Source organism: Drosophila montana, unplaced genomic scaffold, assembly GCF_035044405.1.
Source record: "Drosophila montana isolate Dmon_TW-CO22-7 unplaced genomic scaffold, ASM3504440v1 contig_1407_1, whole genome shotgun sequence".
In the NCBI taxonomy this organism is placed as follows: Eukaryota; Metazoa; Arthropoda; class Insecta; order Diptera; family Drosophilidae; genus Drosophila; species Drosophila montana.
Window position 1 is genome coordinate 251,155 of NW_026996359.1, and position 12,152 is coordinate 263,306.

A 12,152-nucleotide genomic window follows, 5' to 3' on the forward strand; every position below is an offset into this window, starting at 1 on the left:
TGAAGACCAACATTAAATCAAAGCTGACCAATTTCTGGCGTCCATTTTGTGCCAAGGTCACATTTGAGCCGCGTCCAGTTGCCAATTGTCGATGGCGTCGACGTCATCGTCGGTTGGGTTGATGTCATCATTTTTGGAGGGGCAAAAACTTGTTTGGCCTTTCATTTATTGCATGTTTTGGTTTCGGCAACATTCGCACCTGTGACGCGACATAATTAAAAATGTTAACGCACGTTGTCATTTCCCTTTCCGTTTCCGGTTGTGCAAAGGTCAGACGCGCCGCTGCCCATAAATTATGCTTTCGATTTTCACAATCTCACAATTTGGCACGCATTATATGCCGAGCATTGCCTCAGTTAGAAGTTTGTCCGATTGATTGACTGATTGACTGACTGACGATCAACGCACAGCACATCTCATATGTGTTAGAAAGCTGCTTTTTTTACATCGTCTACCTTTGTTGACACTCTCTCTCTCTCTCTCTTAGGAAAATTCCACCCGACGGTGAGGAAAATTGGTGGAAAACAATTGTCGATTAGCTTCAAACTTAACAGAGCCGGATAAAATTTGCGAGTTCTAGTATTTTTCCAGTTGCACGATGAAGTCCAAAAAAAAGCCAAAATTAGATATATTACTTAACCGCTTGAGCTGCCATTTCTGTCGATTTCTTATTCTTTTTCTTAATGTACTAAAGGCAATATATTGTTAGAATCGATTGTTGGGGTAATCAAGTATCGAATATATCGATAGGGGCGTTTGTCGATAGTTTCACATTAGCATAGTATACGCAACATTACGTGATAACGACTTAAGGAAGTCGATAACGGCTAAAGAAAATATCGATTTTCGCGAAATGAGGGAGCAGAAACTCCTGATACTCGAAGGATATCGTAATCAGTCTACCTGCTATATTTTACTCTGGATCTATAATCGTGTTATATCCAACTCCGCGCTGTTTACCCGAAATCGATAAATATCGGCTCACAGCAGTGACTTTTTAATCATATCTCGAGGATTTCACTCAAACAAAGCGTATTCTTAAGAGGGCATCTGCTAAACTATACAGTGCATATATGTAATATATATAAAACCATGTGCATTTGTCTTTTAGTTACTCTGCAACTTTCCGACCGCAACACTCTTTTATTTTTAGAATATCCTAAATAAGCTGGGCAACAACAAGCATTACCGTCCCCCAAATACAGCTCAAAAATCTTATCATACCAATGATAAGGAAATATAGTTCTGGTATGCAAATAAAAAGGGGTAGAATGGTTTTGTGCTCACGTATGTGCCAGACTGTAGGAGGCATTTCCGATCTCTAAATATATATATATATTCTTGATCAGGGCGAGTCAGCTGAGTTCATTTAGGCAAGTCCGCCTGTCCATCTGTTCGTCTGTCTGTCTGTCTGTCTGTCTGTCTGTTTGACAGTATGAATGCGTCGATCTCGTAAACTTTTCCATACCTCGTCCCATTTCCAATTCCAACATCGATAAAAATCGATTTTGAGACTTGGTACTTTATGCATAACTTAAAAACTACAAGAGCTAGATACACCAATTTTAGTATGTAGATACAGATTAGGAATATTTCAATTTATGCATTTCCTGATTATTTTAAAAGCTTGTTTCTAAAGCCAAAGCCTTATAAGCATTCTAACGTTCATATTTTATGATTTATTAAATCCAAAGCACGGTGCTTATTACCAACATATTATATTAAGTGAGGGGTACAGGAGATTTTGTAGTCGAGTCAACTTTTGTTTAAGAATGTTTTAAATACGCTTATCGCTTAAATTCGACATATGTTTCTTACGCGGGTAACTTACTTGACGTTTTGATTTAACGCCCCTTTAATCAGATAATATTAATAATAATCACAAATTCGTTAATTAGTTTCATTTCTAAAGCGCTTAATATTAGTTTCTGTTGTGTGAGAACATTTGATGAAGTTTTGCAAATATTTGTAACAAGTAGAAAAAAGCATTTTCGGTCCATAAAATTTATCATTGGCATTAAGAATTTAATATTCTGTCCACTGTTTAAGGGCCCTTCTATTAGGGGAAATTGGAATATCAAAATATATCGGGGTGCGAAAGAAAGCTGTTCTTATTATTCTAAATTGTTTGCTTAGTCCTCCCTAAGATATACTTCAAATATTTGGTGATTCTCTTGTCGATATATAAATAACATATACATATATCGATATATTGTAGGGTTGCACTTCCCAATTCCTTCCAATGCCTGTGATCGATAAATTGCAAAACATTGATTGATTCGCTCAACTTGTTTATGTCAGTTTTCTTTGGTGAGGGTAGATTACGCGACGTTGTTGTTCCACGCTTGTCTTATCTTTAGTAAAAATGACCAGTAATTAGTCATTTAACTTTTTCTATAAAGCGTTTAATATTTATTTCTATTGTGAGAATTATGGCCACGGCGGAGGATATAGATGCAAAGAATATTTCTACAACACAAAAGGTAGGACTACTGTTGACCTATTCAGCTTTTCAAGTAACTTGCTTTTTTTGAATTGATATATTTTCGATCATATTGTACAATATTTCATTGATCGTCATTTATAACAAAGAACAAGAGAAATTAGCCACTCATCGACTTCGTTTTTGGTCGGGTAATCAGGGAGGCAAGAGAGTCAGAGGCATCGGCGAATTTTATTTATGTGTTTACAAAATTTATACCATTTACCAATTTCTTAGATTCCAGCTCTAAATAAAATATTCTCAACTTTACCTCATATAGAAATTGGGTGCTGGAGGCTATGGTTTGGTCTTTGAAGCAAGATGGAAGAACAGGAAAGTAGCCGTCAAGAAATTAATTGTAAATTCAGAGGACAACGCGAAACTAATTAAAGAGTTAGACAACTTAGCGCGCTATAACCATGAGAATATTGTCGTATTACTCGGCAAAACAACGATTGACTCTGTACTTCACATTGTCATGGAGTATGCGGACTGTGGATCCCTCGATTACTATCTACACAATAAGGAAAGCAGATTGAAAAATATGACATATTTGGCACTTCACAATCTGATGTTTCAGTGCGTCAAGGTGGGTTCCTTCTTAATTGATGATTATTGATGATATAATAAAATAGTTAATCTCACACTTTTGAAATTCTAGGCAGTTGAGTATCTGCATAATCAGACCCCAACAGTTCTTCACCGGGATTTGAAGCCGAACAATCTGCTACTTTTTGACGATTATCGTACCTTGAAAATATGTGATTTCGGTACAGTAAGAGAAATTGCTTCAAATATGACGAGTAATGTTGGCACTTCCGCTTACATAGCACCAGAGGTTTGTATTTTTCAATTAAAATATAGTTGTTGATATACCCTGTACCTATTCATTTAATCTTAATCAGCATCAACAGCCAAGTGTGTCCATCCGGCTGTCTGTCTGTTTGTCCATCTGAATGAATGCGTCGAAAACACATTTTAGCCAATATCCAATGTTTGTTGCGGAACTGGGTACAGGGTATTTTCTAGTCGGGTACTCTCGTTTAACAACACAACTCACTCTAACTCAACATTACTCTTGCAAGCGCAGGTTCTCGAAGGGAAAAAGTACACGGAGAAATGCGATGTCTACAGCTTTGGCATTATACTATGGGAGGTAATGTCACGGAAGAAACCTTTTCATCACCTGGAAAACCCAGCTCCTGAATCCATTAATTATTTATCTGGGCAAGGTGAGTAAGTTAACAAAATAACGAACAATTTATTTAAATTAAACTGATACAGGAAAGCGACCGGATTTGAATGAGATAAAGAAGTATGAAAATCGAAGGACCATTATAAACTTGATTGAACAATGTTGGCACAAAGACCCAAACAAGCGGCCAACAATGCAAATGTTGTCTCTTTTTCTTGGCATTGATTCTTACACCATTAGACCATTGCCATCTACATCTGACGATGATTATCAATATTGAAGTGAAGAGGAATCCTAGAAAACCAGAGCCCAGAGTTCTACGTAAAACAGTGGGGATTGCAAATGTAAATTATATTTCATAAAATGTAACTTTAAATAAAAAATTATTATCTTAAGGCTTAAAGCTCTTAAGCGACGCATTGTATGGTGAGGTATAAAAAAGATTGTGGCCCTTAAAAACCTGAGATGCATAATTTCAGATAACAATGAGAATGACAACATTGATTATGGGTCAATAATTTTTGGCGTGACCCACATGAGAATATGATCAGATTATGCGGCATTGTCTGGGATGACAGTTCTGCAGCTTACCTTGTCAGGAAGTATGCTGAGTGTGGATCCCACCATGATCCCTCCCTTAATTACTGCTACAACATAATGGAAAAAGTTGGTGTCATAACAAGCACTTTGATATCGCATTTTCACAATATGGGAGTCGAATACCTATATAATCTGTGTCGGGTGTATCTAATCACGTTCGCGTTAATGATGCAAGCTATTTCGATAATAATCGATTTAAAGCTTCATATTTGAGCATGTCTTAGATATATATATATACATATATCGATATATTGTACGGTTGCATTTCCCAATTCCATCTAATAACTATGATAACGCTTGTCTTATCTTTATTTAAATTGACCAGTAATTGGTCATTTAATTTTTTTTCTAAAGCGTTCAATATTTAATTCTATTGTGAGAATTATGGCAAAGGCGAAGGATATAGATGCGAACGATATTTCCATAACACAAAAGGTAGGACTACTGTTGAGCTATTCAGCTTTTTCAATTTTAAGCAATTTCCATTAATTAGACAAGTTAATTAATTTACGTAATTTGTTTTTTTTTTGAATTGATATATTTTCGATCATATTGTACAATATTTCATTGATCGTCATTTATAACAAAGAACAAAAGAAATTAGCCACTCATCGACTTCGTTTTTGGTCGGGTGATCAGGGAGGCAAGAGAGTCAGAGGCATCGGCGAATTTTATTGATGTGTTTAAAAAAGTCATACTATTTACCAATTTCTTAGATTCCAGCTCTAAATATAATATTCTCAACTTTATCTCATATAGAAATTAGGTGCTGGAGGCTATGGTTTGGTCTTTGAAGCAAGATGGAAGAACAGGAAAGTAGCCGTCAAGAAATTAATTGCAAACTCAGAGGACAACGCCGAACTAATTAAAGAGTTGGACCATTTATCGCGCCTTAAACATGAGAATATTGTCGTATTACTCGGCAAAACAACGAAAGACTCTGTACTTCACATTGTCATGGAGTATGCGGACTGTGGATCCCTCCATTACTATCTACATGATGAGAACAGCAGATTGAAAAATATGACATATTTGGCTCATCACAAGCTGATGTTTCAGTGCGCCATGGTGGTTTCCCTCTTGTTGATGATATAATAAAAAAGTTAATCTCACACTTTGACAATTTTAGGGTGTTGAGTATCTACATAATCAGAAGCCAAAAGTTCTCCACCGCGATTTAAAGCCGAACAATCTGCTACTTTTTGACAATTATCGTACCTTGAAAATATGTGATTTCGGTACAGTAAGAGATATTGCTTCAAAAATGACGAGTAGAGTTGGCACTCCCGCTTACATAGCACCAGAAGTTTGTATTTTTCAATTTAAATATAGTTGTTGATATACCCTGTACCTATTAATATAATCTTAATCAGCATCAACAGCCAAGTGTAGCCATCCGTCTGTTTGTGTGTCTGTCCATCTGAATAAATGCGTCGAAAACACATTTGAACCAATATCCAATGTATATTGCGGAAATGGGTACAGGGTATTTTCTAGTCGGGCACTCTCGTCTAGAGCATGCTCTAAGACAACATTACTTTTCCAAGTGCAGATTGTTAGAGGTGAAAGGTACACGGAGAAATGCGATGTCTACAGCTTTGGCATTATCCTCTGGGAAGCAATGTCACTGAAGAAACCTTTTCATGATCTGGAAAATCGAAATGAATTCGCCATTAATATGTTAACTGCCAGAGGTGAGTAAGTTAACAAAATAACGAACAATTTATTTAAATTAAACCGATACAGGAAAGCGACCGGATTTGAATGAGATAAAGAAATATGACAATCGAAGGACCATTATAAACTTGATTGAACAATGTTGGGACCAAGACCCAAAGAAGCGGCCGACAATGCAAAATGTGTCAAAGGTTCTTCTCAGCGTTACACAAAAGGTAGGACCACCGCAGAGTTATTGAGCTTTTTGAATATCTGTTGAATTTGCAATTTTTCTCAATATCTGTTAATTATGCAATTTCTATTATTATTAGTCATTAATTAGACAAATTATGTAATTTACGTAATTTGCCACTCATCGACTTCGTTTTTGCTCGGGTTTATATCTCGCTCTCTTAGTCAGAGAGCGATATGAATTGTGTGATAGATCGACATCGGCGACTTTTGTTTGCTTCCACTGACTTGGCCTATTCCTAGTGCTCTTTCGTTAACGCTACGTAAATAAATGGCGATTGGAAATACTTACTAAATACTTAACAACATTAATTATTATAATAATTCATGTTTATGTGTATACCATCTACCAATTTCTTGGAATCTATCTCTAAATATAATATTCTCAACCTTACCTTACATAGAAATTAGGTGCAGAGGACAACGCGAAAAAAAAAATTGACTTTGTAATTGACATTGGATCCCTCGATTACAATCTAGATGATGAGAAGAGGATATTGAACCATATTGCATGTTTGGCTCTTAGCGGTCTGATGTTTCTTTTGAGTATGCATATGATGAAGCGCCTATGTGGGTTCCCTCTTGTTGATGATATAATAAAATAGTTAATCTCACACTTTGACAATTTTAGAGCGTTGAGTATCTACATAATCAGAAGCCAAAAGTTCTCCACAGCGATTTGAAGCTGAAAAATTTGTGCAGGGTGAGTAAGTTAACAAAATAACGAACAATTTATTTAAATTAAACTGATACAGGAAAGCGACCGGATTTGAATGAGATAAAGAAGTATGAAAATCGAAGGACCATTATAAACTTGATTGAACGATGTTGGCACAAAGACCCAAACAAGCGGCCGACAATGCAAGTGTTGTCTCTTTTACTTGACATTGATTCTTACACCATTAGACCATTGCCATCTACAATATTGAATATAATATTGAAGTGAAGAGGAATCCTAGAAAACCAGAGCCCAGAGTTCTACGTAAAACAGTGGGGATTGCAAATGTAAATTCTATTTCATAAAATGTAACTTTAAATAAAAAATTATTATCTTCAATTTTAAGCAATTTCCATTAATTAGACAAGTTATGTAATTTACGTAATTTGTTTTTTTTTGAATTCATATATTTTCGATCATATTATACAATATTTCATTGATCGTCATTTATAACAAAGAACAAGAGAAATTAGCCACTCATCGACTTCGTTTTTGCTCGGGTGATCAGGGAGGCAAGAGAGTCAGAGGAATCGGCGAATTTTATTTATGTGTTTAAAAAAGTGATACCATTTTCCAATTTCTTAGAATCTATCTCTAAATATAATACTCTCAACCTTAACTCATATAGAAATTAGGTTCTGGAGGCTCTGGTTTGGTCTATGAAGCAAGTTATATTAACAGGAAAGTAGCCGTCAAGAAATTAATTGTAGGGCCAGAACAGGACGAGAAATTGAAGAAAGAGTTAGACATTTTATTGTGCCTTAGACATGAGAATATTGTCGAGCTAATTGGCAAAACAACGATTGAATCTGTACTTCACATTGTCATGGAGTATGCGGACTGTGGATCCCTCGATTACTATCTACACAATAAGGAAAGCATTGAAAAATATGACATATTTGGCACTTCACAATCTGATGTTTCAGTGCGCCAAGGTGGGTTCCTTCTTAATTGATGATTATTGATGATATAATAAAATAGTTAATCTCACACTTTGACAATTCTAGGCAGTTGAGTATCTGCATAATCAGAAGCCAACAGTTCTCCACCGCGATTTGAAGCCGAACAATTTGCTACTTTTTAACAGATATCGTACCTTGAAAATATGTGATTTCGGTAAAGTAAAAGAAATTGCTTCAAAGATGACGAGTAGTGTTGGCACTCCCGTTTACATAGCATTAGAGGTTTGTATTTTTCAATTTAAATATAGTTGTTGACATACCTTGTACCTATTCATTTAATCTTAATCAGCATCAAAAGTCAAGTGTAGCCATCCGTCTGTCTGTGTGTCTGTCCATATGAATGAATGCGTCGAAAACACATTTGAAACAATATCCAATGTAAATTGCGGAAATGGGTACAGGGTATTTTCTAGTCGGGTAGTCTCGTTTAACAACACAACTCACTCTAACTCAACATTACTCTTGCAAGCGCAGGTTCTCGAAGGGAAAAAGTACACGGAGAAATGCGATGTCTACAGCTTTGGCATTATACTATGGGAGGTAATGTCACGGAAGAAACCTTTTGATCACCTGGAAAATCCAAATTCTTTCACTATTGAAAAGTTATCTGCGAATGGTGAGTTAATAAATAAAATACCCAACGGTCTAACTAAATGATACCTGCACAGGTGTGCGACCGAAATTGGAAGATGTAATGGAGTGCGATAATATGAAGATCATTAAAACGTTGATTGAAAAGTGTTGGGCACACGATCCAAGCAAGCGGCCAGCCATGAGCAGGTTGTCTCTTTTTCTTGGCCGTAATTATTACGGGACTGGTGATTACTCGGAGCCTTTGCCGCCTACGTGTGATGCTGATTATCAATATCGAATTGAAGAGATGTAAGATTCCACAGATCTCCGAGGCGTACAACTATTATGCTAGGCGATTACTCAAACCCAAATCTGAACAAATACGTGAGACAGCTAAAACAAACAAAAATAGATCCGGATCCGAAATTTTAGATATACCATTTCCACCTACTTTTCTACCCGCACTTTATTGAACCCCACGTATATTATAAAAAATAAATAAAAATCTTTTTAAAAGGGGAAGCTTCCCAGCATCTGCAGTCAAGACTCAAACTTATTGAAGCCTGCTTTCTTCGTTGAAAAATCAAAGTAAACGCCCTAAAGATCGGTTCAAATAATCTCCTCGATAAAGCCAAACTAAAACCTGTGTGGATATATGCTAGCAACTCCAATATCGAATTTATTTAGCGCTATAAGTCAAAAACATTGCGATCCATAGTAAATGCTCCTTCCTAAATCTCTAATGCAGGCATACACAAACTCCTTATGTAAATGAAGAAATAGGTAAAGCTAGTGCAAAATACATTGATAGACTTCACAACAACCACAATAACCTAGCCTTAAATTTAACAGATAATAGTCTAGCAGTAAGAAGACTTAAAATAGTGCATATTCTCGATCTCCCTCAACATGTAAAATAAGTCAAATAAAGTAGTAGGTTTCACTAGAAACTTTCTAATCCTGTTAATTTGTTTGTTTTAAGACAGAGTGAATTTTAAATAAAATGTAAAAGTAAATAAAATAAAAAATAAAACCAATAAAGAATCTTAACTTAGAATCTTGAAGCCGAAAATTTAATATTCGTTCAAGTCTCACATGAATTTTCATAAAGATCTTGAAGAAAATATATAAATATAAAAATATTACCCACCAAATCATTTTGATCCCCATAATTTGGTCAAATCTCACCCGATTTTCACGAAGTTTGGCACTTTGGCCTCTAGATCAATTAAGCATCTAAATCTGGCAACAGAATACTTGGTCAACATAATGAGCATTATGATAAGGTTCAGTCTGCAAGGGTATTAAATCTTCGGCTTGCCGAACGCAATGCACAAATTTAAATAAATAAATAAAGTCGAAAATTATCGTAATCACATACGAGCACCTGCATATCAGTTCGATTTATGCTTTGAAAACCAAGCCCGAAAATCGATATTTATCGATATTGTTAAAAAGGCCAGAAGATATCGACAAAAAATGATGAACACTCTTTGCGTATGATATACAAGAAAATATACTTTTAATTTCGAGTCTCTGGCCCTCTATAGTTCCGAGGACATGCACTATACTCCTTTAACCCATTTGCAATGGGTTCAATGTCCTTCAAAACACCAGAAAGTAACGCCCAATTACCAAGAATACCCAAGAAATCAGCCACATGTAACAAAACGCCAACAACATGGGGCGATGTCTCACATAGAATTGAAAATCAATTTTTCTTCATGTTGGCGCCAAAGAGTCCACGAAAATAAAATAAAGACCCACTAGCTGGGCAAATCTATTTGTGGGCGGGCAGAGTCATGAAGTGGTAGGTGGAACTGTGGGCGGCACACAAGCGGAAGCCTCGGATGCTCTAGCCGGATGAGGGCGACAGGCTGGCGGCAACAAACGCACACGCAGCCACATCCACAGCCACATCGACGTCCACAATCATATTCTCAGTCACATTCGCAGTCACAGACAGGACAAAAGACTCTGCGAATAGCTAGTTGGACTGGCGACAAAAGCAACTCTGGGATATGTAACGCATGTAGGTCGCTTCAATGTACAGTAAAACCTCTCCTAAGTCGGAACATCATTGTTTTTTGTAAATTCATTAAAAACGAGCTACATTCTTTGAAATCCACCCATATTCCACGCATGAAATTTGAAAAATTCAGTGAAACCTCCCCCAAGTCGAAGTATCATTTGTAAAACAATTATAAACACATTGTTGTTTGAAAATTGATTAGAAACGAGCTACATTCTTTGAAATCCACCCATATTCCACGCATGAAATTAGAAAAATTCAGTGAAACCTCTCCTAAGTCGAAACATCATTTGTAAAACAATTATAAACATATTGTTGTTTGCAAATTCATTGAAAAAGAGCTACATTCTTTGAAATCCACCCATATTCCACGCATGAAATTAGAAAAATTCCCCCAGCGTATTTGTAACTGAGTTTTTTAAAACCTATGAAATATATATTTAATGCATTTTTTATATAGAGCTTTAAAAAAAGTTCTGGGACAGTATTAAAGTATTATCCCATTGTTCCTACAATAAGTTTCTATAGATAATATTTTGCAGATATGTTCGAAACATAGGGAAGCTCATAGATGCCAAGTTTGGCAGAAAAATCTTAAACTCCAAAAAACTGTGTACGGCCAATGAGAATGTCCGCTCGACGAGCTTTCACTGTATATAGCTGTGTATCTGTGTAGTTGGCAATAAAAATAAAAGACTAACAAACGGCAGCAAATGTTACGAGATGTTAAAGCCCGTCAAGTGCGTGGAGAAACAACAATTTGTGTGCCTTTGGCCTAATGGCAATGGGTCAGCATCTCGTCCTTGCCCTGCCACACAAAAACAACAATTTGTGCTTCCCCTGGCTCCACAATAAAATGAATGAACAAATAGAATAAAAAAGTTATGCTACAAGGCTGTCGCCGACCAAGCCACAAAACAATTGTGCAGACATTTTGGCATCAGCTGGATTCCTTGAGGAAAGCTTAAGCATACCCCAACATAAACCAAAATATCGATTTTATGCTACAAAAATTTAGCACTATTTTAAAGTACATTCAATTTGTTTTTCGGCTTGAGGGTCGTTTTCCCTTTGGTTGAGTTTAAATTAATTTGTATAAATAATATATGTATACTAGCGGGTATAACCCGGCCTTGCCCGTGGAACGTATGTTAAAAATCAACGTTCTCAAAAAGCTTTGAATATGATTTTGAAACTTATTGGACGGTAAACAAAAAACTTTCATATAACCGTTTTCCGCCAATTTACTACTGTTGCGAGTGGAATTTCCCAATTCGCTGATATACGTATTCATTAAGTTCTTATGGAGAGCTTTGAAAATAAGCTCGAAGCAAATCGGACACAACTTAAAACTTCGCACAAAAAATCTTTGAGTCGCATTCCACCCGAGAAAGTTTGGATTCTGCGAAAAGTGTGAAACACGTCTCAAATGATTTATCTTATAGATCTCTGGAAATTAATTTGAGCGCGAAACGTCACCCACCAAATCTTTGACCTCCATTTCCACCAAGGAGGAATGGATTTTCCTAAAAGTGTGAAATATCCCTCAAATGAATTTGAACAAAGATCTTTGAAAATAAGTTTGAGGCCGATCCGATGGTGAACAAAAAAGTTACATACAAACGTTTTTCGCGATTTTTCCACACTTGCGGATGGAATTTCCCGATACCCCGTCTTAACGT

The 12,152-nt window shown here is 36.2% G+C and overlaps 2 protein-coding genes across 3 annotated transcripts; both read left to right on the forward strand.

Annotated features, from left to right (window-relative positions):
* The first annotated feature begins 2,316 nt into the window (after positions 1-2,316).
* Positions 2,317-4,072, forward strand: LOC135427820 (mitogen-activated protein kinase kinase kinase 7-like). Of its 2 annotated transcripts, XM_064681440.1 has the most exons (5): positions 2,317-2,483; positions 2,763-3,071; positions 3,144-3,320; positions 3,573-3,714; positions 3,767-4,072. In XM_064681440.1, exons 1-5 carry the CDS (start codon positions 2,433-2,435, stop codon positions 3,955-3,957), a joined length of 870 nt encoding a protein of 289 aa, XP_064537510.1. In that variant the 5' UTR covers positions 2,317-2,432; the 3' UTR covers positions 3,958-4,072. The 2 variants fall into 2 exon arrangements, with proteins under 2 accessions (XP_064537510.1, XP_064537519.1); XM_064681449.1 differs by lacking the exons at positions 3,573-3,714; positions 3,767-4,072 and adding an exon at positions 3,388-3,453.
* A 3,721-nt stretch (positions 4,073-7,793) lies between these two features.
* On the forward strand, positions 7,794-8,990 carry LOC135427594 (putative mitogen-activated protein kinase kinase kinase 7-like). Its single transcript, XM_064681147.1, has 4 exons — positions 7,794-7,838; positions 7,911-8,019; positions 8,155-8,481; positions 8,534-8,990. The coding sequence occupies exons 1-4, from the start codon at positions 7,794-7,796 to the stop codon at positions 8,749-8,751; spliced, it is 699 nt and encodes a 232-aa protein (XP_064537217.1). The 3' UTR covers positions 8,752-8,990.
* Positions 8,991-12,152: the final 3,162 nt, after the last annotated feature.

Coding starts and splice junctions, on each gene's coding strand:
- LOC135427820 (XM_064681440.1), top strand. CDS start 2,433: ATGGCCACGGCGGAGGATATAGATGCAAAGAATATTTCTACAACACAA. Junction 2,484..2,762: donor ATATTTCTACAACACAAAAG/GTAGGACTACTG, acceptor TACCTCATATAG/AAATTGGGTGCTGGAGGCTA. Junction 3,072..3,143: donor TGATGTTTCAGTGCGTCAAG/GTGGGTTCCTTC, acceptor TTGAAATTCTAG/GCAGTTGAGTATCTGCATAA.
- LOC135427594 (XM_064681147.1), top strand. CDS start 7,794: ATGACATATTTGGCACTTCACAATCTGATGTTTCAGTGCGCCAAG. Junction 8,020..8,154: donor CTTGAAAATATGTGATTTCG/GTAAAGTAAAAG, acceptor AATCTTAATCAG/CATCAAAAGTCAAGTGTAGC. Junction 8,482..8,533: donor TGAAAAGTTATCTGCGAATG/GTGAGTTAATAA, acceptor ATACCTGCACAG/GTGTGCGACCGAAATTGGAA.